Source organism: Mytilus edulis, unplaced genomic scaffold (assembly GCF_963676685.1).
Source record: "Mytilus edulis unplaced genomic scaffold, xbMytEdul2.2 SCAFFOLD_1166, whole genome shotgun sequence".
Taxonomy (NCBI): Eukaryota; Metazoa; Mollusca; class Bivalvia; order Mytilida; family Mytilidae; genus Mytilus; species Mytilus edulis.
The window spans coordinates 1-25,379 of NW_027267228.1; the positions used below are offsets into that span (position 1 = coordinate 1).

General features: G+C 31.5%; 2 protein-coding genes across 2 annotated transcripts; one reads left to right on the forward strand and one right to left on the reverse strand.

Annotated features, from left to right (window-relative positions):
* The first annotated feature begins 6 nt into the window (after window positions 1-6).
* Window positions 7-5,368, forward strand: LOC139505029 (protein phosphatase 2C-like domain-containing protein 1). Its single transcript, XM_071294877.1, is given in 5 exon segments — window positions 7-698; window positions 1,068-1,169; window positions 2,135-2,161; window positions 2,164-2,357; window positions 4,684-5,368. Coding segments are annotated over 5 exon segments (1,458 nt in total). The 5' UTR covers window positions 7-64; the 3' UTR covers window positions 5,185-5,368.
* A 4,065-nt stretch (window positions 5,369-9,433) lies between these two features.
* Window positions 9,434-22,186, reverse strand: LOC139505030 (EF-hand domain-containing family member B-like). Its single transcript, XM_071294879.1, has 9 exons — window positions 21,910-22,186; window positions 19,199-19,261; window positions 18,596-18,926; window positions 17,797-18,121; window positions 16,289-16,511; window positions 15,411-15,606; window positions 14,182-14,361; window positions 13,387-13,568; window positions 9,434-12,190 (listed from the first exon to the last, which is right to left on the reverse strand). Exons 2-9 carry the CDS (start codon window positions 19,217-19,219, stop codon window positions 12,011-12,013), a joined length of 1,638 nt encoding a protein of 545 aa, XP_071150980.1. The 5' UTR covers window positions 19,220-19,261; window positions 21,910-22,186; the 3' UTR covers window positions 9,434-12,010.
* Window positions 22,187-25,379: the final 3,193 nt, after the last annotated feature.

A 25,379-nucleotide genomic window follows, 5' to 3' on the forward strand; every position in this document is an offset into this window, starting at 1 on the left:
GGCCGTCTACGACGGATATCATGGAAGATTTGCATCAGATGTTGCTGCGTCTGAACTCCATCACATGTTGTTAAATGAAATGAAGAAATTTGACCCCAAAACTACTTCAACCAAGGCAGAAAATATGGCCGACAATATGGAGGATATATCTAACTATAAATTTGATAGACCAACAACAAAAGAGAGTGAGAGGGAAGTACTTTATGAGGGAAGTATGAACATTGTTGATCAAATTATCAAACTTTGTGAATCAAAATATGACGATATGATGACACCAAGATCTGGACGTTCATCTAAAGCTTTAGAATCTGAGAGGAGCAAAGAGCAGCTGATACCAATAGAAGAAGAAAAATCTGATTATGAAAAGTCACTTGGTGGGGAGAAAACTCCAAGGAACAAAAAACCACCTAAACCACCAATGTCTATTAAAATGGAAGAAGCTTTTAAAAAATCCTACCAACTTTTAGACATTTTGCTGTCATATGGCAAGGATGAGTGTTCCAGGGTGAGATGGAGTGGATGTTCTGCTACGACCTTGATACTGCACCGTATGGACCCAAATAAAGTAGATAGAGATTGGGTTATCTCCCCTGTGAAAGAGGAAGATGGTGAAAGTCAGGAAGAAGGTGATACATCACGTAAACCTTCAGGATATGAGGAACCAAGGACCCTCGGTCTCTTACATTTAGCTAATGCAGGTTTGTGGTTTACTGTCACTTTTATCTGTATGTAAAAACTTTTTATGTAACAAATATGTGCATAAAGTTTGCAAATCAAATGTTTGAAGTATTTATTTCATATCCTATTTTTCAATATTTTTAACCTCAACTGCAGAATTTTACAACTGCAAAAAATAACTTTTTATATGGAATAGAATGACCTTCATCAGGTATAACTAAAGTCTCAAAACCAAAATGTTAAAAATCCAATTACAAAAAACATTTATGATCATCAAAAACAAACAGGTCTGCAACCAAACATTGCAAAGGTCTAGTAATATGATTTTGTGGATTTCTAAATGTTACAATAATTAGTATAAATCATTTGTATTCTCCACTATTTTTCAGGGAATGTTCATTGTGTTTTAGTAAGAGGTAATCAGCCTTACAGGATAACAAGAGAGCATACACCTAACAATGAAAAGGAATTAAAAAGAGTCATCAAAGCAGGTTTGTATATATGAGTCTTACTTTCCTTGTATCAACAAAAGAGAAATAGATATGAGAGATATATAACTTACGTGAACACAAGATCATGACAATGCTACAGGGAAGAATTTGATTTCACTTTTTCCATGGTTTAATGATATGTCACAGAATTATTTTTGGAGAAAGATAGGATTGTATAATGAAATTAACAGTTATTCTGTCATGGACACAAGAAAAAGTACATAAAAAAGAGCAATGTACTGTAGTATCATCCCAATTTAGTATGTGATCAGTTTAATGCCAAAACGTCTGATGAAATTATTTACTTGTTGGTTAAAAAACATGTAACACCTTATACTATGTTGTGTTCTTTCACCACTGTTCTATATTTAGGGGAGGGCTGAGCACTCACAAACATCATTAACCCTGCCACATTCTTTAAGTATGGAATTTGTTACTGTTTGTTTGTTGTTGGTTGCTGTCTGTTATATTTGTTTTTCGTTTAATGTTTTAGAATTGATCAGACTATTGGTTTTCTAATTTCATTTGTTTCACATTTTGTCATGCCAAGGCTTACAATAGTCATATATACAGTATCAGTTTTTCTCACTGTTGAAGGTCATAGACTGACTTATATCTGTTTACATCATTGACCTTGGGTGGTCTCCAGTGGACCACATGTCCATATTATTGAAATGATAAAATCACACAACTAAAATTCATCCAAAAAGTACAAAACTCAATAACATGATTGTTATAGCTAAGGCCCCGACAACCAGAAAAGGATGTTATATAAGGACAATTGCACCAGAAATTGTCTTTGATGTGGACTAAATTCCCCTATTGTAGGTGCATGCATTCTTACTGAAATAGGTTTTAAGTTTTCCGGATCTTTGCTTTATTTTACCAATTACAGTACACAGCACTTTTCAGAGTGATCTATTTTTATATTTGTAGTACATTGTACATTTTTATATAATTGACAGGTGGCGATATAAGTGAAAGTAAAAAAGAAAGAGAGTAAATGGGGTTTTAAGTACCACAAGAGGACTTGGTAACCATGGTGATGTAAAGTTAAAGAAATGTGTTCTAGTAGAGCCATACACCACATCAGTACCGATAGACCAGTATGCACAGTTTCTTATTTTAGCTTCACATGGAGTCTGGGAAGTGTTCACCCCACAAGAGGCCACATCTCTATTGTTGAAGGTATAATGAAATCAAACTATAACCATAAAGTATGTTTATTAAAGGATGTTTAAAACAATAGGAAGTGTCTGAGATAAGTTCCTAACTCTTGCAGTGAAACTCTATGGAAAGTAAAATGAATTTAAAAGTGTCTTTTTGATCATAAATTGTCTACATATATAATGTTAGATAAAGTATGGTGAAAAGAATAATAAAGTCACCACTAAGTTTTTCAAGCTTCAGCGGTAAGCACACAAACCTAAAATGTTGTCACTTTTGACAAGATGGGGAAAATATGTGAAAAGGAAAAACAAGTGAAAAAACAAAGTTCTTTATAAATAATAAATTTTGATGTGGATCTTAATGACCACAATTTATTTATGTGTTCCTAGATGTTATGATTAAAATACAACTTCCTTTACAGTGACTTGACTGTTATTGTTGCTCTCCACCAATTGCAACTCATTCAAAATTTTGACCAAATTGCAATTTGTTTTATTAAACCAAATTGTTCAACTGTTCAGAATATTGAACAAATTGTTCGGTCAAAATGTGAAAGTGCAAGGTGATGAAATAAAACATACTTACAATCCTATAAGACTTTAACTCCACTTTAATGATGTTGTGACAAAATTAGTTTATCAGTTTGTATAGTTATATCATAGTCATTTCCATGCTGAAGAGGAACTGTTTATTTTGAATTGCTATAAAATTGTCCAAACTAAGCCTTCATATAGTTTTTCTTTCTAAAGTATTCTATATTTATAAGAATCAGATATCATTTTAAATAAAACATCATATATTCAGTAAAATATGTGTGAAATAACAATATGCTATTGATAAGTTTTCAGGGGAGATAACCTAAAATATTATTCTTTTGAATAAAGACTTTTTGAAAGAAAAGTTAGTATCTCCCCCATGGAAACTTCCTACAAACATATATTGCAATTTAACACATATTTTTACTGAATATGAAATGTTTTAATTCACATAATGTCTGATTCTTATCAATATAGAATACTTTTAGAAAGAAAAACTATATGAAAGCTTTATAGCAATTCAAAATAAACAGTTCCCCTTCAGCATGGAAATGAATATAATATAACTATACAAACTGATAAACTAATTTTGTCACAACATCATTAAAGTGGAGTTAAAGTCTTATAGGATTGTAAGTATGTTTTATTTTATCACCTTTCACTTTCATGACTTGGCTGTGGTTTTCTACAGCAGTTGGTTCAAATTTCTGACCAGTTGAACAATTTGATTTTATAAAACAAATTGCAATTTGGTCAAAATTTTGAATGAGTTGCAATTGGTGGAGAGCAACACTAAAAGAGGGACGAAAGATACCAAAGGGACAGTCAAACTCATAAATCTAAAACAAACTGCAACTCCATGGCTAAAAATGAAAAAGACAAACAGAAAAACAATAGTACACACGACACAACATAGAAAACTAAAGAATAAACAACACGAACCCCACCAAAAACTAGGGGTGATCTCAGGTGCTCCGGAAGGGTAAGCAGATCCTGCTCCACATGTGGCACCCGTCGTGTTGCTTATGTGATTACAAATCCGGTAAATAGTCTAATTCGGTAGGTCATATTCATGAAAGGGAAGGGGATTGTAGTTACGACGTAAGGAACATATCCGATATCATTTGTGAAACGGTTATTCCATAACGGTCAACTAACTCGTGATGGCGTCCGTAAAATTTACGAAGGGATGATTTCAACTTCACTATTTGGAACTCTTGGTTTAATAGCTTCCTTGTGAGCAGCAAACCTTTATCAAGAAAATCATGATAGGAAATGCAAGCACGGGAATATCGTATCAATTGGGAGATATATACCCCGTATGCAGGTGCTGCTGGAATGTTGCTACTTAGAAATGGAAAGTTCACAATTGGAAAGCTGAAATCATCTCTTTTGTCGTAAAGTTTTGTTTTCAACCGACCCTCATTGTCAATTTCTAGATGTAAGTCAAGATATGAAGCCGACTTAATTGTATCTGTAGTATCCTTTATCTCTAGTTCGATTGGATAGATGCGTTCCACATAGTCACCAAATTTTGAATTGTTTAGTGAAAGAACATCATCTATATAGCGGAAAGTAGAGTTAAAGGATATTGCTAACTTCTTGTCTTTCTTCCCTAAGAAGTTGACTAACAGTCAAGTCACTGTAAGAATGATTGATTCTTCACTTGAAATCTGAAAATGGTTGATGTACACTTTTTGAGGTATGGTGGGGGGTCTGAAAAAGTGTACGTTTTGTACACTTTGGGAAATGGTTGACAAATATGGATGACCCCTAAATTATAATAATTCTCTTCTTCTCTTTTTTAGTTGTTGCCTAGCAACTTTGTTCCAGTACCAAGTAAAATTAGTACTACTCTCCAACCTTTAATGGAAGACATAAATAGTCAACATATTACTACACCACATTCAAATTTCTCACCATCTGTTGCTAAGCAACATCACCATGACAACACAATAGATGAAAAAGAGGAGGAAAGACAGTTATCACCACTCATTGATGAACGTCTTAGAAAAATTGAAACTAAGAGTCCAAACACTGAAGCAGACCTGAAAACTGAAATTGGTAGTCACATGGGTGACTCAGATGGAGAATCTGGAAATGAGGCTGATATAGAAACATATGGAGATTACTTATCAATCCCAGCATTCTCTAGAATGTCAATTATAAATCCCAATCACACCAGGGACACATATCATCGTGAGTTTGCCAAAGTTATGGCCGAACATTTAGTACAGGCTGCCTTGCAAGCAGGAGCTAAGGATAATATAACAGTTACTATTGCCTTGTTGCCTGGATGTGGTTTATAATCTACAGATTTATGATGAACAAAGGTTAATCTTCTTGACATTCAAGACAGTTCTTGTTGCTGTGAAAAGGAAAACAATGTGAAACTTTATCAGTAAACTCATCATAGATATCAGCCTTAAAATTGTGTATGCCAGTAGTGCATTTTGTCTACAAAAGACTCATCAGTTGTGCTTTAATCCAAAACATTAACAGGCCAATCAGTTTTTCAAATTTGCCTTAGTGAAAGTTGCATCACTATCACTATTGACAGTTGGTCTTGATGTAAAAAAAAGTCAAAAATTCGTTGAGTGTAAAGAAAAATTAACATAATATGTAAGATATAAGTTAGTAAAAATTCAATGAAAAACTAGGTCTTAACTTTGACTTAACTTTTATATTTACCACTCTTATGGAGTTTAGTTTTTTATCACATGATTTACTCACATATGAGTGATAGGACAACTATATTTGTTTTACACATGAGTGCACAGTAGAAAGTCTGTAATATTGATATATTGAATTATATTGATACAAGAGGGTCATACAAGAAAACTTACACTGTAAATTCAGAAATTAATGCGAGGTTTTTATTATTGGGACAAATGTGACAGAGTTGTAAACGCAATAATTTAAACTCGCATTGTGAAATATTTTACATGAATTAAACAGGATTTTTTCTCAAAATCGTAAAAAATTAAAATTGCATTAAAGTCTAAAATGACAAAATCGCAATAATAAATGCATGCAATAATTTCTGAATTTACAGTATACAAAATTTAGAATTATTCCATGCTCTCAAAGACTTTGTAATAAGTGCAAAGTTCTGGATGATGAATCCCATTTCTTTTTATTTTGTAAAATAAATTATGATTTAAGGCATGTCATTTAAACAATTTAATATAACTCAATGCAAAGATTTTTCTGATAATAAACTGAAATATATATTAAATTCAACCACTAGTCAGCAAGTGAAATCTTTAGGCTCCGTTATTAAAACAGTCCATGGAACTGAGGACACTGGGCACTTGAGGTCATTTGTTGTATGAGTTTTATGTTTTGTTTTGTTTTGTTTTGATGTAAATGTTAATGTCATCATTATATTGTTGTTATTACATGTAATTGCCTTTGACCCTCTTATGGGTGTAATTCTAATAAAGATTATGTTTATGTACCAGTAATATTAATGTTTATTATACAAATATCACATAATCTTAACATTAGCAATGTTCTTGGAAAATTAGGTCATGGTTGATAAACCATGCCAGACAGACATGTTATCCTTATAATCATTCCTTACACCAAATAAAATGGTCATATGAACCCTGCCAGATAGACATTGAAACCCTACAATCGTTCAATACTCTTAACTATATTTGACACATTGCTTGGAATATCTGAGAAATGGAACAAACCATAAAAACTAAACATTGTCCAATGAACCATGAAAATGAGGTCAAGGTAATATGACACCTTCCAGTTGGACATTTACGCCTTACAATTATAACCTACACCAAATATAGTAGACCTATTGGTTATTTATCTGATATATGAAACTGACCAGGAAAACTTAACCTTTTTAACTTATCCATGAAATGAGGTTGAGGTCAAGTGAAAATGTCTGACAGGCATGAGGACGATGCAAGTACCCACATACCAAATATAGTTATCCTATTGCTAAATATATATAAAATTCTAACATGACGTCCTTCAAACGCTTTGAGTACACACCCGTGGTAAAATATGAATATATTGTAAGGGCTGTTCCGATTGTTCTCCCACGTCATATGTTTTTTTTATGAATGAGCTACTCGACGTCATAGAACAATGACGTCAGAATATAAGCAATTTACGGGAAAATACACGCTTGTGAAACGGAAAATCATCACAACAAGGAAACGTAAACAAATGATGCTAAAATGAGTTATATTATCCATTTTTGTATACATATGAGACATATAAGTACAATAATAATTAGATTCATCTAAAATCATCTAAATATGTTATTATAAATAGTTTAAGATCATCATTTATTCAGTTTGCTCCGTTATTTTACGTCAATTTAATAGTGCGTTTATTTATTGGAACGGCAAAAAATGCCATCACCTAGAGCGCTTCGATCCAAAATAATTGCCGTATTTATCCTATTAGAATCGAAATAATTCATGGGGGCTTGAATATATCTGGATTTTACCACGGGTTGTCCCTTTATGCCGATATTTTACCCCTCGCTATCGCTCAGGGCAAAATATTTGTCATAAAGGGCCAACCCGTGGTAAAATCACGATATATTCAAGCCCCCATGAATTATTTCTTAATTAGAAACACTAATGAACCACATAAACAAATGACAACCACTAAACAGGCTACTGACTTAATTACTTATAAATGAAGGTCCAAACATGACAATATTGATTCAAATCAAAAACTGACTTATGACAAAGCAAGAAAAAAATAAATGGGACCAACACCAAAAAACAACATCCACTGACTCCTGCGTTGGGACATACCCATACAGAACTTGGAAAGGTTCAACTTTAATTGGTACTCATAATTTTTAATCATCCTCTTATCCCTTGTTTTCTAACAAATAAGGCTCCAATTAATGATGGATATTGGATGTGAACTGATTGATATTTTACTTTTGGATGCATTAATGTTTTTTTATTAGTTAACTGTTTATCAGTTCTTTTTATGTCTGTTCTAAGTCAGGAGTCTCTAATTCAGTGTGGTTGTCATTTCAAATTAGTTTTTCATTCAATATTTTGTTCATAAATTAGGTCATTAGTTTTCTCCTTTGAATTGTTTTATATTTGTCATTTCAGGGCTTTTAAATAGCTGACTATGTGGTATGGGTTTTGATTATTGTAATGGTGAATTTGGGTGAATTTATGTGTCAATGGTTCTCTTGTGGAGAGTTGTCTCATTGGCAATCATACCACATCTTCTAATTTTTATACTTACTGTTTGTTTCAGATATATATGGAAATGACATCTTCCATAGATATAATTTTCAACATGGAAAATGGCAAGATATAATCTCTGTTTGGTGTAACCATGACAATAATCTGCATTTATTTGAACAAAATATTGCAAAAATAAAGGGGGTGAAAATGTCACAAAAGTCTCAAAGGTCCTGAAAATTTGGTCTAAAGTAGAATTTCAATTCATTTGATTGATAACTTTACAATAGTACTTTCATATAAAGCATAAAGATGCGGTATAATTACCGATGAGACAACTCTCCACAAGAGACACAAATGACACAGAAATTAACAACTATAGGTCACTGTATGGCCTTCAACAATGACCATAGTCAGGCTCATACATAATGGCAGGGTTAAAATTGTTATCAGGATCCTAACCTTGGACAGTGGAGTAACAGTACAACAAAAGAACAAACTATAACTATAACTCAAGAGCCTGTGTCGCTCACCTTGGTGCATATTAAACAATGGACACAGATAAATTCATGAAAAAATTGTGTTTTGGTGATCATGATGTGTTTGTAGATCTTACTTTACTGATCATTCTTTCTGCTACAATTATTTCTATCTATAATGAACTTGGCCCAGTAATTACAGTGGAAAATATTTTCTAAAAAATTATGAAAATTGTTAAAAGATTACTATAAAGGGCAATAACTCCTTAAGGGGTCACTTGACAATTTTGGTCATGTTGACTTATTTGTAGATCTTACTTTGCTGAACATTATTGCTCCTTACAGTTTATTTCAATCTATAATAATATTCAAGATAATAACCAAAAACTGCAAAATTTCCTTAAAATTACTAATTTGGGGGCAGCAACCCAACATTGGGTTGTCTGATTTGTCTGAAAATTTCAGGGCAGATAGATGTTGACCTTATAGACAATTTTACCCCTGTCAGATTTGCTCTAAATGCTTTGGTTTCAGAGATATAAGCCAAAATCTACATTTTACCCCTATGTTCTAATTTTAGCCATGGCGGCCATCTTGGTTGGTTTGCCGTGTCACAGGACACATTTTTTAAACAAGATACCCCAATGATGATTTAAGCCAAGTTTGGTTAAATTTGGCCAAGTAGTTTCAGGAGAAGATTTTTGTAAAAGTTTACAGACGACGGACATCAAGTGATGAGAAAAGCTCACTTGACCTTTCAGGTCAGGTGAGCTAAATATCAGTTGAAAAAGGCTTAACTCATCAGATGGATAAAAATACAAATACTACAAATACAAGTATGGCATCCCATAAAATATGCTATCCATATAATGCAATATATAAAAAGAAGATTAATTTTATAATTCTTTAATAGTTATCATACCATACATACATCAACAAACTTCACAATCAACAAGGAGAAATCACAGATAAACGATAACAAATGTTATTGTCAGTAATGAAATATACAAAAATGCATGTAGAGTTGCATTTTCCATAATGCAGTCAAAATATAGCTTTAAAAAAGCAGCACTTTTTGTGGCTGCAAACAGGATAATAAATTTACTTCCAAAATATCCAATTATATATCATTTAGTACAGCCATAAACTTTAAATCTGAATCTTTTTTTTAGAACAGAAATTCAGTAAGAGATTCCCTTTATTTAATCAGGGAATTTTAATTTTCAAACAGTGTGACTGACAAGGTTTAAACTTGTACTTATAATTGATGAAATAAACTACAGTAAAAATGATATAAAAAAGTATGAACAAATATCTAAAAATCTAACAATAAATATTAACAACAAAATTATCCTGAAAGGAACCCTACTCTCTATGTTTAGGATTAATACATAGAAGACGCTTATAAAGGTCACTAGAGTAGACTACACTATAGTAAAACTGAAAGTCTCTATAGCTCATTAAATATATATATATATATATATATATATATATATATATATATATATATATATATATATTGAAGTAAGAAACTAATCTGAATCTGTCTTATTACTTTTAGCAAGTTAATGCTCATTGGTATAATTTACATACAATGGTAAACAAATTTGATATTACCCTCCATGTACTTATCTCACATATGTGAACTTGCAACTCTGTCACCTAACAAAAATAATCTCACTACACCTTAATATTCATAATTGTTGCCTCAATAAATTAATAAAGAATGCTGAAATTTTGTAAAATTGGTATAAAAATATATATGTTAAAGATATATGAAAGTGCTTTTGATCTAAAGCTACATTACTTTTCATCAACCATTTTCAATAGGAAATATAACACAAGTTCATCAAAAAGTTTAATATAAAAGTTTTATATCTGACTTTATACAACTGTTCCATTGTTGACCATACATCAAAAGATACTGGACATGTAACCATAATTTACCAAAATTGATTGTATACTGTATCCTAAAATGCTGCAAAAAATATTATGTTTCTGGGTAAAATTATTTTGGCACTTATTAATGTTGAACATTTCTTTAGAATAACTGCATCACTGTAAGGGGAGATAAAAAAAAAACCCCAACATATTGGTGAATCTACATATCAATTTTCTGAGAAACTATTTAACCTCTGCCTAGAAAAGCACAATACTAATATTCAGTAAATTTTTATACAAAAATAATTGGTTAATACTATGTGGTGGCAATGCTGAGATTAAATGCTGTGTTTGGGAGTTAATCTACTTTGTAAAAAGTGACCATACATTGTTTGATAATGCTCAAGTGTAAGCCTAAAAAAATACTGTTGTGTTCTACATATTTTTATACATACATGGGCATTATATACATGTATTAATGCTTAGTGTCTGTGGTCTCATAAAATTGTTAAAAAATACTAACAGGTGTAAGCTTCACAATTACAAAATATGTCTAAGTCAGTGATATTTCTATATGACTATTGTGCTAAGCTGTTAAAATTCTATGAAAACATATGTGATAACAAAGTTCGCATTTAAATTATTGGTCAACTATGAAATTCATGCAACATGATGCAACCTTTTTAAAAGAATGATAAATGAGATGTTCATAAACTCAAGATACTAATCACATCTAAATAACCGACATGTCAAGTCTGGAAAATCAAAATTGTGTAAAATGTCACGAAAATCTTTAAAAAAATACTGTCGCAATTTATTTTTACAAAATTTAAAATCAAAATGTATGACCCTCAAAGGTATTAGCCTTAAGAATTTTCAACAGGCCATTTTGATATTACGATTTACAATAGTAACAAGATATAAAATACATGGGATATTTCTATAATACTCATTTGTGTAATGCTGTTTGAATACTGGATAATAATCGACAATTATTTGCATATTTATTTTAAAGCTTTTGATTATTGTGAATTTAAACATAAAAATTCTGCATAGAAAAAAAAATATATAAGTTATTTCACAATGAGATAATACTGCACCTTGCAATCAGATTAATGCTAAGGACAAAATAGTTTTACCCTCCAACAATTCTTTTAGTGTATTTATGTAATGTAAAATTATGAATGATATGTATGAATGAAAAGAAGAAAACATTTCAAAACGCCACATTTGAGGAACAAATAAATGTGTATCTATGACATCTACACATGCATGTAGGGCAGTTTTTTATACAATTTAAAAAAAAAGTCTTAAATATAGTCATAATGGAAAATGAATTGTTTGTACATCTAGCTGACCAATCGGAACAATGAGTGTCACAAGATATAAAAAAAAATCTTTATTTACTCCTATTGCCAAGACTCAATAGAAATCTCAAGGTTATGGTATTATTCTGACAAAATAAGTTTGCCTTTAGATTAACATATTTCTTATCAAATAATAAATTTCTTCCTTATCAACCAAATACTTGCATTAAATAAATAGTGTCCTTAATGCACGTAGACATTTTGAGTCTTTGCTTTAAATTAGACAGCCATAGGATGCTGTCCAGTCATAACTTGATGAGCTTGGATATCGTCAATTACTCCTCTCATTGACTCGACACTCACATGACCTTTAGGATTCTGATTAGCAGCCGTGTTATAAACCTGCTCAAACATTTCACCAGTCATCTGTACACCAATATTGTGGAAAATTGATTTAAGCTGAAAATATAAGAAACTGATTACTATCTGTCTGCATGTTTTCTGCCTTTAAAAAATGAATACTTCCAGAAATATTTTTGATTGTTATTATTAAAGTAGCAAGAACATCTACAGATGAGTTAGTTTTGCTGAACAAAGTTCTGTTGATTCATTTATTTTCGTGGTTACCAATATTCATGGTTTTAGGAAAACTTGCATGTTCGTTAATATTTAATTTCGTTGTTTTGATGAAGTTTGCTGACAAGCCTTTAGGAAATTTGTGATTCATTGAACATTTAATTTCATGATTAATCTGTCCCAATGAAATCCATGAAAAATTGGTATCACATGAATAATAATGAACCCACAGTATGCTGTCCTAGTATGTTTCTTGAAAATATTTCAACAGTTTGAAAATGTTCTTTTTCAACAATCAGAAAAACATTGTGATCTATACTAGTAACTGTCAGATCATTATTCTAGAAAAGCCATGAAATTGAACTTTATAATGGAATTCTGACCAATAAAGTAATGAGGACAAGTGAAATAGTCATTTTGAATATATAAACAAACAAGAATGTGTCCACAGAACATGGATGCCCCACTCGTACTATAATTTTCTAAGTTCAGTGGACCATAAAATTGGGTTTAAAACTCTAATTTGGTAAAAAATTAGAAAGATCATACCATAGGGAACATGTGTACTATGAGTTTCAAGTTGATTGGACTTCATCAAAAATTACGCTGATCAAAGTTTTAACCTAAAGAAGGACAGATGGATGAATGGACAGACGAACAAATGAACAGTACAACGAACGAACAGTTACACAGACCAGAATACATAATGCCCCTCTACTATCGAAGGTGGGCATAAAAATATATTAAACACAATGGATATTATAAATTATGTCAAAAATTTTCTACATTGCTCTTGTTTGGATTTTTTTATTTATTAACTTCATAAATTCAGAATATAGGTATACTGGGAATGTCATCTTTTATTTTGGTAACATAAAATATCACCATGAAACAAATCTTTAAAACAAAATAAAATTGAGAATGGAAGACTCATTACCTTGGTTCTTACCAATCAATTATCTAGAAAATTGATTATCTTTAATTAACTATTATCAACACAGAAAAATATTTTAACCATATCTCTCTTCCCCCCCCCTTAAAAAAATATGTTACATAAATTTTTTTCAAATACTAAATACCTCTTCTTTAGTTCTGGGTAGTAGGAAATCTTTTTCATAAACATGACGTCTGCTAAAGATAGATGGATTAACAAGGCCATAAGCATCAGATTCATCTCCGTAGTTCTTATTATCATCCACACGTCGTATCCTAGGAGCATGGATATCTGTTCTTATTGTAGGTACACCGTAGGTCCTGTAATCTGGAAAATTAAATGTTTGCTCTAATTAATACATTAGTGTAAATCTTCAACAAAGCACTTCAAAAATTTAAAAAGCTATTTACAAATGGAAACTTTGGTGGCTTTAAGGTGGTACATAACACTACAGGGAGATAACTCCGTAAAAATCAGCTGAACATTTAAATCATGTTCTATTGTTAAGGAAAAACTAAGCTTCTCAATGATCAAATGGTTCTCACTACTCAGTCAAACTGCTATATATGCAATGAAATTATTTCGATAAATTGTGTGCTTCAAGGTTTTTTTGTAGTTTTTTTTTTGTCAAAGGGTCAAGGTAAACATTTTATCAAAATTATATGAAAATTAAACAAGCCAAAACAATTGTATTCAAGGTGTATGGTACCAGCTTAATAGTATACAACTATAAACTGGTTATGTGTACAACAGCAAGTTTGTTGTTACCCAAGACATCATCTATTTCTCGATGTGAAGACAGTAAACAAGTTTTTAACTGTATAAGAAAGATTACTGTCTTGTCGTCATGATTTTTGTAGCAAAATAGACTAAATTTCAGTCCGCACAATCCATAACTAGAAATTAAAAATTTTGTCTATTTTCATGTTGCCTAACTGACCTCTGGTAGAGATTCCTCCAACAACAGCGTTTATCATATTAGCACTTGTTCTATGATCTCCAATGGCTTTATCAATCTGTAACTTCAATCGACGGGGAGTACTTTCTGCACTGTGTACAGATTTTCTTACTAAATCATCTGAAACTGCACTTTTACTTCTTGAAGAATTAAGTGGTGTATCTATGGGTAAAAAAGAAGATACATAATAAAAAAAATTAATATAAAATGTCTTTAATGTAAAATATATAAACAAGTTAGCATAAAATTCAATATATGCTTATGATTTAAACACTTCTTATTATGGAAAGATTAATTCCAATTTGAAGTAAAATGTAGGGTTTCTTTACATTTTTGTAGATTCAACTAACTTGTAACTAAAATGAGTGACAATCAATGATTCTTTAGCTCATAAATTAATAGAAGTGGTAACCTGAATAACTTACATGACTTATAGATTTTATTCATTCAAACTGGATAATCTAAATGGTCCGAGGGGTTTCCTTCATCATGAGATGTTATCTATATATATACATTACTGAATCAAGAATGTGTGCATAGTACACGGATGCCCCAATCACACTATCATTTTCCTTGTTCAGTGGACCGTGAAATTGGGGTCAAAATTTTAATTTAAATTAGAAGGATCATATCATAGGGAACATGTGTACTTAGTTTCAAGTTGATTGGACTTCAACTTCATCAAAAACTACCTTAACCAAAAACTTTAACCTGAACTTCGCACTATCATTTTCTATGTTCACTGGACCGTGAAATTGGGGTCAAAACTTTAATTTGGCACTAAAATTAGAAAGATCATATCATGGGGAACATGTGTACTAGGTTTAAAGTTGATTGGACTTCAACTTCATCAAAAACTACCTTAACCTGAATCCGGACGAACGGATGCATAGACGAACGAACGAACGGACGGACGAATGGACTTACGGACCAGAAAACATAATGCCCCTCTACTATCGTAGGTGGGGCATAAAAAGGCAGAAGTTTTAAAAAATGTTTAAAAATTACCCCCAACATGTATAATGATGCTTTTATTTATTAATTTATACACCATTTGGTCTTTGATAAACAGTTAAGTCATTGGCTATCATACCACCATTTTTTTATTTTATTATTTATAATTTTAAAATAAAAAATCTGAATTTGACATTTACCTGACAGTCCCAAAAATAGTTTTTATTACTGTAGCAAAAATGAAAGATGTATTATACCTGGTTTGTCTGGTAATCCTGACTTCATTTTATCTTTCCAGTTAAGGAAGTTAGAGAATTCTACATAATCTATTGCTCCATCCCTGTTGGCATCACAACTATCCAGTAATTGTTCTAATAATTCTGGTTCCAGTGGTAAATGATACTGTATACAAACTTCACGTAAATCATTGATATCTATCACACCTTTACCATCCTGTCAAACACACAAATGCTAGTTAATATTTAATCAGCACAATTATTACTTATCATAGGTACTGCATCATATTGGGTGTAAATATGCTTAACTTGCTCAATTATTTCAAATAAAAAAAAATTGTATTAGTTACCATTAAAATCTGGCAAAATGAGAAGAAAAAAAGCCCAAAATTTTAAAATAAAGAATAGCAAGAAAAAAAGTTCATGTACTTTTAGGGACGACATCAAAATTAAGTTCAATGTAGGATAAAAAACTTAATTCACATAGTTTTTTCACTGACCTAACTCCCCTCGCCCCCCCCCCCCCCCCCCCCCCCCCCCCCCCTCAACTTAATTTGCGGAAAAAATGATTAACCAATAGGGATATATGTAAAAATCGATTTTAGATATACAAAACTTGCAGAATTTTACCCCCCCAAACTATTTGATTTAAGTTTTTATCCTACATCGATCTTTTGATGTCATCCCTTAATAGATAAACACAAATATTTGGAAATACAATATATTACTGGAAAGTACATTTTGTAATTCTTGAATCAAATTTTAAGGTTATAATTATTTTGCCTCTCAACTATGATGCCAAAACTGATATGATAGGAAGCCACTGAAATCAAGGAAAAAACCTCTCTCTCAAATTAAGACAGAAAAAAATCGAACCAATCTAAATCCTTTATCTTTACCTTATCATAATATCTAAATGCATGCACAAGATCGGTAAAATTATGAAAATTTGCTTTCTTTAGATGTTGTCTAATGGCAGCTAGGACTCCCCTCTGTCTGTCCTTTCCTCTAAGGTAATTAGATGGAGCACGACCATGCATTAGGTCACCAGCGCCATACTCATCAGGTTTGGCTAATATACCATAGGTGTGATCAGGTCCAACTTTGAGAGTATCTTTAATTCTACAACAAACAATACAAATATAAATAATTATATTATTCAAACTACAATGTACTTCCAATAATATTTTGTATATCTGATGCTTATGATTGAAACATAATCTACAGTTCAAGCTAATATAGCTTTATCCCTTAACAAGGTACATTTATAAGCTGAATTAGGTTAAAATAATATCTCCTAATGAAAAAATTTCGTGACATTTGATTTATTTTTTGCAGTGCAAAATTAATTTCTTAATTTCTTATAAAAATATAGTTGAATATTTCTGCATAACAAAATCTTTTAACAAGAGTTCTTGAGAATATTTTTAATGAAAAAGTACATATTTACTGGAAAATTATAACCAACAGTTTCAGAATGCATTTCCAAAACAAAAGTGAGATTTTTTTTTAATCAAAGGGAGATAAAATTGAGAATGGAAATGGGGAATGTGTCAAAGAGACAACAACCCGCCCAAATAAAAAACAACAGCAGAGGGTCACCAACAGGTCTTCAATGCAGCGAGAGAAACTCCCGCACCCGGAGACGTCCCCCAGCCGGCCCCCAAACAAACATACACCAGTCCAGTGATAATGAACGCCATACTAATTTCCAAATTGTACACAAGAAACTAAAATTAAAATAATACAAGACTAACAAAGGCCAGAGGCTCCTGACTTGGGACAGGCGCAAAAATGCGGCGGGGTTAAACATGTTTGTGAGATCTCAACCCTCCCCCTATACCTCTAACCAATAGTTCATTATGTAAGACTAAGACCCATCTAGCTTATATAGCAAGATCATCAATATTATCTAAATGGGAGACAACTTTAATATTATAAACCCATTTATAGCTTCTATAGCAAGATAATCGATATTATCTCAAAAGGGAGATATTTTATTTAAGCAAGACCATCAATATTATCTCAAAGGGAGATAATTTATTATAGCAAGAACATTAATAATATCTCAAAGGGAGATAATCTATTATAGCAAGACCATCAATATTATCTCAAAGGGAGATAATTCATTATAGCAAGAATATCAATATTATCTCAAAGGGACACAAATACTAGATATAAACAATTTGAATGTGAAATGCATAACAAATTTTTTTTAAAACAACTAAATGTATCTTTTATGTTCTTTGAAAATTGAAATTTTGTAATGGTCAACCAAAATGTAAAATTAGAAAGATTTGAAATATCAAAATTTTAAAGAGACTTAATACACTCTAAGTAGCAATAAAAAATATGAAATGAAAAAAATGAATGTGAAAGAATCATCAAATATCTAAGAAAACCTTACGGATCATGCACTTGTCCAAGTATGGGTTGTGATCTTTCTCTGAAGTCATCCACACGTTTGGATACAATTTTAGTTGCCTTTTCTTGTTCTGTTTCGTGCATCCATTTAAGAGTTTTCTTGACTTTGATTCCTTCATTATTGTGAGGTGTTGGAATGCCAAATTTTTTTTCTGGGAAGAAACTAGGTTGAGTATATCCACGATGAAGTTTTTCGCCAACATCAAAGTTTTTGTGTGTTTCTCTGTATAATTCCATTCCAACTGCAGATTCTGCCGCGACTTCAGCATATGTCTTGTTAGGATTAATCAAACCACCAGCACCAATATCTATTGAAAAAGCATTGAACATTATTTCATTTGAGTATCACATTTATTTTGTTTATTGCTAAAAAGTAAAATCTTGGAAAATGAGGATTTTTTTAAACCCTGATTTTCCCTATTAATTCTTTGTACAAGAATGTGAATAAAAGTGTTCAACTACCATGGTAATATGAGAAAAAAAATGGAATAAATAACAAATGTTTGCATTCTTTTGAATCTATCATTTTTTATAATCATGCTGCAAGTAAAAGCTGATGTTCCAATTTTCAGTGCATTATAATCAGAATTAAAATTATTTACCATACTTTCAAGAATTATTGTCTTAGATGTATTTCCTCTTTACAAATTTGTTTGATAATATGTTTCATTGAAAACAAAAATTTGTATGATAAGAGATTAACCATAAATTTGAGAAATAGAAAATGCAAATTTTTTTTAGAGGAATAATGTAATTATACAGAAAATTTATTTCTAACATACCTAGCTCTGTAGGAATTCCAAATGTGAATTGGTCCCTGTTGAGTCCTCTAGGTAAACCATGTGACTGTTCATGTGAAATACCAAGAGGAGCTCTAATATGACTGGCATAGATATTTTCTTTTCTGTCTAATTTTCTTTGATTAAAAAGTGTTTTAGGAGGTGGATTGGCAAGTTCTCCAGCTGTGTTTGATGATGTTGTGTTGATGCCATGTGTCATTTCAGCTGCCCATTGTTGGTGAGGGTCCTGAGCTCTTCCATAAAACACCCTCATTTGGCCAGCATCAGGACGAACAGTGGCTCGAAATCTACGAATTATGTCAGCTGATGGAGGCTAAAAGTAAATTAATTTTTTAAAATGAAATATAATTGTCCCAAAAATTTCATATTTAAGCAACAAATAAATGTAGTGGATGCATGAGTTGAATGATTATTTTTTCTTCTTCAGATAAACCTTCTTACAGAGAAATTTTTCATAAACATAATCAACATACTAACCAACATAAAATAATGACAACAAAAGATTTGCATAATGAATTTAAAAGTCAACATCTTTGAATTGATTCGTCATAGTTTTTAAATTTAACTTTATAATTTTTTACCCACCCTATCATTTTTAGGTTTCATACATAGTTCAGCAGTATCTCCTGATACTGTCAGCTTCCCTGCCTGAAATAAACAATAAATACATTTATACAATTTAGATTTCATACAAAAATCAGCGTTATCTTCAGATATGCTCACTGATATATGAGCAACTAGTTTTTTGTGTTGTAAACTATGCATTTACATTGTATATTTGAAATCAAGTTAAACAAGGAAACTGTGTAGTCGTGGTGGTAGTAACATTCAAAAACTGTAGCGCTAGTTTTGCATCTAATTCTAACAGCTTTGGCTTCATTGTTTTTTATTTAAGTTTTTGAAGAATAAAACATCAATAACTACAAATGTACCTGTATAGCGTTTAAAAACAAACTTGTTGATTATTTATTAACTTGAAAAAAAACTAATCAATACATCACTCATCAGTCATAGAATGTAAAAAAAAATTCAAATAATTAACTTAATGTATGTATTCTATCTGCTGGATGATTTTTAATGATGTATACATATAAATTAAAATCAAAATCCAATAATTTTTTTTAAATAAATAAAAATAAATAGATCATTTATACATTTTTAGAATTATTTATATACAAAGATGTATATAATATTTCAAATATTATTTGATGGCAATTTGACTTTTTCTATAGGTGACGATTTTGACCCAGGTGCTAAATATAATTTGTCTTGTACCCCTTAACAGCATGCATGTGCATGTACATGTACATGACACTAATGCCAGATTACTATTATGACTATGTCACGTACAGTTTAACAAAGTTTTTAAATAGATCGTATTGCTTCTTCTTCTTTGAGGTCAACAAGGCTTCAATACTGAAGAATACATATGCTATTTGGAAATCTGTGCCCCTTGACTTAAGAATCTGCGGCTGATGAACTTGTGACAATCAGACATCATACAACAGTCATTTTTCCATTGTGGTGTCAGATATTTTCTATTGTGACGTAAACAATACACCTTAAAATTCGCTAATCCTGGCTGACCCGAGAAACTGCAGACAAAATGAATATTCTCATCTCTTGGGTTTCATACTTGTTATATGAATATTGGTGTTTATGTAAAATTGTTTAATCTTATTCTTAAGTCTGGTATCTACCCAACTTTATGGAGAAAAATTTTTATTAAGCCCATTTTCAAGGGTGGGTGTTTTAATGATCCATCTAATTACCGAGGTATAGCCCTTTCAAGTTGTTTAGGAAAAATTTTTCTAAAAGTTTTATATAACAGATTAGAAAAGTATCTTGAAGGAAATGAACTTATTTGTCGTGAGCAAATTGGATTCAGAAAGGGAAGTCGAACAAGTGGTCATATTTTAACTCTAAAAACTATAATTGATAAAGCATTTAAATCATCAAAAAAGATATATGCCTGTTTCATTGATTTCAGGAAGGCATTTGATACTATTAACAGAGATGCCCTCTTTTTGATGCTTGTGTTAAACCTATACTTCTTTACTGTAGTGAAGTTTGGTCTCTGTATATGATAAAAGATATTACAAATCTAGAGTCAAAATATTGGTCATTGGCTACCATCAAAGTCCAAATTAAATTTGCAAAAACTTTAATTGGAGTAAATAAATCAGCTGTCAATTTAGCAGTACTAGCTGAACTTGGTATGTATCCAGTTTTTATAGAAGCTTTAAAACTGTCAATTAGCTTCTGGTTGCATGTGATCAAATCTGATAACAATTGTTTACTAAAAGATGTATATTTTTCCAACCTGCAATTAACCAATGGATTTGCTAAAAAGATTGAACAGTTACTTGCTACATTAAATGTTTCACATGTTTGGAAAAATCATGATACTATTTCAAAAAGGCGTTTATTATATGCAATTCATACCAAACTTAATGATAGATATCTTAATTATTGGAAAGAAAATATATTTTGTGATAATAAATCAGTACATGGTAATAAGCTGAGAACATATAGACAGCTTTAAGAAAATTATAAATTGGAAACCTATTTATTGTTAAATATAGACAGAAAAGTAATAGGGCATTTTGCTAAAATTCGTATTAGCAATAGTGTTCTTAGAATTGAACAAGGGCGTCACACTAAAACCCCTGTAGAAGAAAGAATTTGTCCTTTGTGCCTCTTGGAAGTAGAAGATGAATTTCATTTCACTTTAAAATGTACAAAACTAAATATAATTAGAGACCAACTGTTTTCCAAAATTAGTGAAATAGTTCCCTCTTTTTTAAATATGACTAATGAAGCAAGATTTAAATTTTTGTATACGCGTGTTGAGACTGATATAATTAGAATTATTGTTTAATTTATAAGCGACATGTACATTTCTAGAAATGCTTTATTAAGCACTAAATAACTTTGTGTTACCACCTCCTCATATAATGTTTATGAAATTGGTATGATATATATATGTTTGTATGTTTGTGTATAACAAATTTGTATTGTCTTGGTATCAATCCTGTAATTTTGGATTTTAAACCAATAAAAATTACTTACTTACTTACTTACTATTAAGAATGCATTGTGAGGTCACAATTTCCAATGAAAAAGCATGCATGGTACAAATTCATGTGAGGTACGAAATCATACGATCTAATGGTAATCGTGTATTATTTGTGACTAATATGTCTTAATTTTACATTGTTACAAATAAAGACAATTGCATGATTGTTTTGCTTATAAGAAGATTTAATTTAAAACACAAATTATGGATTACTTACTGGACGAAGAGATGGTGACCAGTCCTTAAATTTGCAGTGTATATGCCCCCATTGAGACTGGGTAGCCTTACTTGAGTTTCAGAAGACATTGTATTCAGTGGTTTTGTATTCTTTTTGCGCGAAATTTGTATCTTCTATTTCAAGAATGATTTTGTATCATCGATGAAACTACCTGTTGCATAAATGCAACAATATATACAAAAAGATACGACCACTTTGCTCCCAAGTCCTCTTTTGTTGACAATGCCCTGGCAACAAAGGTCACAAGGTCAATTCCACATGCTGAAGTGGTTGAGACAAACAGTTTCGAATAAAATAATCGATGGTCTTTTTGAAGAATTCAGTAGAAATAACAGAGAATAATATTTAATGGTGTTTTCTAATTGACTGTGATTATTTTTTCTTTCAGGAAAAACAAAAAAGCCAGTCCATAATTTTTCGGATTCGTGTACGTTTTGGGATTTAGAATATTGTCAAACGTTCTTCTGAGTCAGAGTCTGGAAAATTTGACAAGTGGCAAAAATTATAAACAATACCAGAAATTCTTGTCATAGTTATAAATGATAAATTTCTCTGCCAATGCATGGAATCTTATGGTGCTACAGAGACACGGGCTGACAATTCACAGTTTTCAGATGCTTTGAAAATTAATGGTAAAGTTGTTAGCCAACTGTAATTTTACCAGCTGTGCTTATACACCTTATCGCTATTTGTCCACCATTGCTGGAAATCACACAGGTTCCCGTAAAATTTTGACGTCATAAAACAAAATGTCTGACGCCACAATGGAAAAGTGATTGTTGTTGACGTCAAAAGTTCAAGCGGACGGGTCAGCCGGGAATAGCGATAAGGTGTATTCATGCATAAAATATGTATCTCTTATCATTGAGAAAATATGGGTTATTTTTGTTTGTTTGTTTGTTGTTTATTTTTGTATTTGTATTTTGTAAATGTCGGCTGGTATCATTTCTGTATAGGAATTTACACCAATAAAATTATTTGATTTGATTTGCATAAATCCGATTTATCTGTTCATAATTTTAGTTAGAGAGTCTTAATAGAGGGTGGTAAAGGGGGGCCCTGAACACGGAAACACTTGAAATAAAAACCGCAAAAACGTTGCACGGAAAATAAAAATCGGAAAAAAACGAAGCATGAGAAATACAATCGTAAATATTAATGGAAAAAGTAAAATAATTTATTAATCAGCCGTTCTTGGAGATCATCTTGTCATTATATAATGGACATGATGACCTTGCAGTCACATTTTAGCGTCCACTAGTTGCAACTGATTTGAAAGAAAAATATTATTCATAATAATTAATTTGATAGCAAATTATTCTGGGGACACATAATTTAAAACAATCTCCGGACTGACTTTGAATTTAGTCCCGGTTTACTTTTTAATCAAATGTGGGACAGGCACAAGAAATTAAGAGTACCGACACGAAACACGGAAAATAAATAAAGGAGAACACGAGGCACGCACTTCGAACAAAACACGAGAAAACGAGAAATAAAATGTCAAAACACGAAAACACATGAAATAAAAAGGCCGAAAACGTTGCACGAAAATAACCCTTTACCACCCTCTCGAAAGAAACCACGGATTTATATAGCACTTTATAAACACCTAGAGAAATTACCAGGCTTAGTTCAAATAATTATATGACATCTTGGAAGGCTATTTTAAATTTTTACTTTGACGCCTTCCTGCGTCAATGTAAGGCGTCAAAGAAAAAAATATAATAGCCTTTCAATAAGTCATAATTATTTGGACTACCCCAGGCTAAGTCTGGTCCACTAACAACATCGAACCAGTTACTGACATGACTTAGTTAGGGACAACAGACACATTTCCATATTATAATTAAACTGCCATTTTGACCTATAAGGTCATTGACAAGGAAAATGCATCATAGGACACTGTGACAGAAAGATATTTGTTTTGTGACGTAAAAGATAATCCAGGGAAATGCTTACTTAATACAATATTCAGAGAATGTAGGATAAAAAGTCAGTCACAGAACAAAAAGTCACTGGACATAAAGTCACAATTCAGTTTTAAGATTTTTATTTTTCTTTGAACAAGAAAACACTAATCTTAGGCCCCAAAAAAATATATGTCTGATTACGGTTACACAACCGACCCTAAGTCATTTTATTTCCGTTGTAAAGTGAAAAATAAGAGTTCTCTGAATTCCGATCGATAAATCTATTTCTGTCATATAAGAACTGAAGTGGAGTTTTCATATATGTCACCTTTATGAAACTGATATTTGATATTGTACTTCCATAAAGAAATGGAGGTTGTTTAATTAACATTTCATATACTTCCTTGCTACAAATCACAAGTCTTGTTTTCTTGACTTGAAGGGGTATCAGATTTAATGGTTGCTCTGGATTCCCCACTCCATTGATTAATTTGAAACTCACGAGATCCTTTCTATGTCTGTCTGCTATTGAGGGTTATTGTTGTTGCATAATTTTAAATCATATGCATCATTTAAATTAAAATAAATGTAGTCCATAACATAAAGGTGTAACTAGAACACCCCTTCAGCCAAAATGGAGTCTTCCATATTATCGCTTCGAGTTGTCTCCTTTCCGTAACTAACTTTCGTCAAACGACGATACCTCGAGAAAAATTAACTCGTTCTGTCGATAGACGTCGTTTTATATTAAAACCCATCACAATTAAAACAGAGGAATGTGTACGAAAAGGAGTCATGCTCACTGACCCAAAGGAAATTAAATATTTAAAGAGTTAGGAAAAGGGGTTCAACCTAGAATTCCTGTAGGAAAATAGGTGATAAGGTATGAAGTGAAATACCTTCTCTCACTCTCAGTGACTGCTGTGGAAAGTCAACTTTTAATTAATAGTACAAAAATAAAAGACAATAAGTACATTGTTCATACACTTGTATCGAGGATTGGCTATTTTTAAAGTTGAATAACTATTCAGATTACGTAAATTACATTTTACGAGTATTTTACATGTGTAATTGAATTATTTTTGAAAATAATACTAATACATGTATCAATGAAAACAATGGCAATTGTATCCCTCAGAGCAATCTGCTCTTTGATTGATATTTGAACCCTGTTATCAAATTGGTCCAAATTGAGGTCTAAAGGGTCCAAAATTGAACTTTTTTTTATTTCATGAAAAATTGAATTCTTGGGGTTCTTTGATATGCTGAATCATGTACCGGTATTTAGATTTTGGATATTGGACCATAAAGGGTAAATGTCCATTTTAAAAATTTTAAGTTCTTAGACCACTGTATGCATTCTGTGTCAGAAACCAATGCTGTGTTAACTATTTAATCACAATCCAAATTCAGAGCTGAATTAAGCTTGAGTGTTGTGTCCATACTTGCCCCAACTGTTCAGGGTTCAATCTCTGCAGTCTACAAATGTTTAAAGCTGCACCCTGTGGAGCATCAGCTGGTTCCCAGTTTTAAAGG

Excerpts from the sequence above, each read along its gene's own strand:
- LOC139505030 (XM_071294879.1), bottom strand. The coding sequence starts at position 19,219 with ATGAAACCTAAAAATGATAGG. Across the intron at positions 16,512-17,796 it reads CTTGGACAAGTGCATGATCC|AATTAAAGATACTCTCAAAG; the intron begins GTAAGGTTTTCT and ends TGTTTGTTGTAG. Across the intron at positions 13,569-14,181 it reads TGGAGGAATCTCTACCAGAG|ATTACAGGACCTACGGTGTA; the intron begins GTCAGTTAGGCA and ends TTAATTTTCCAG.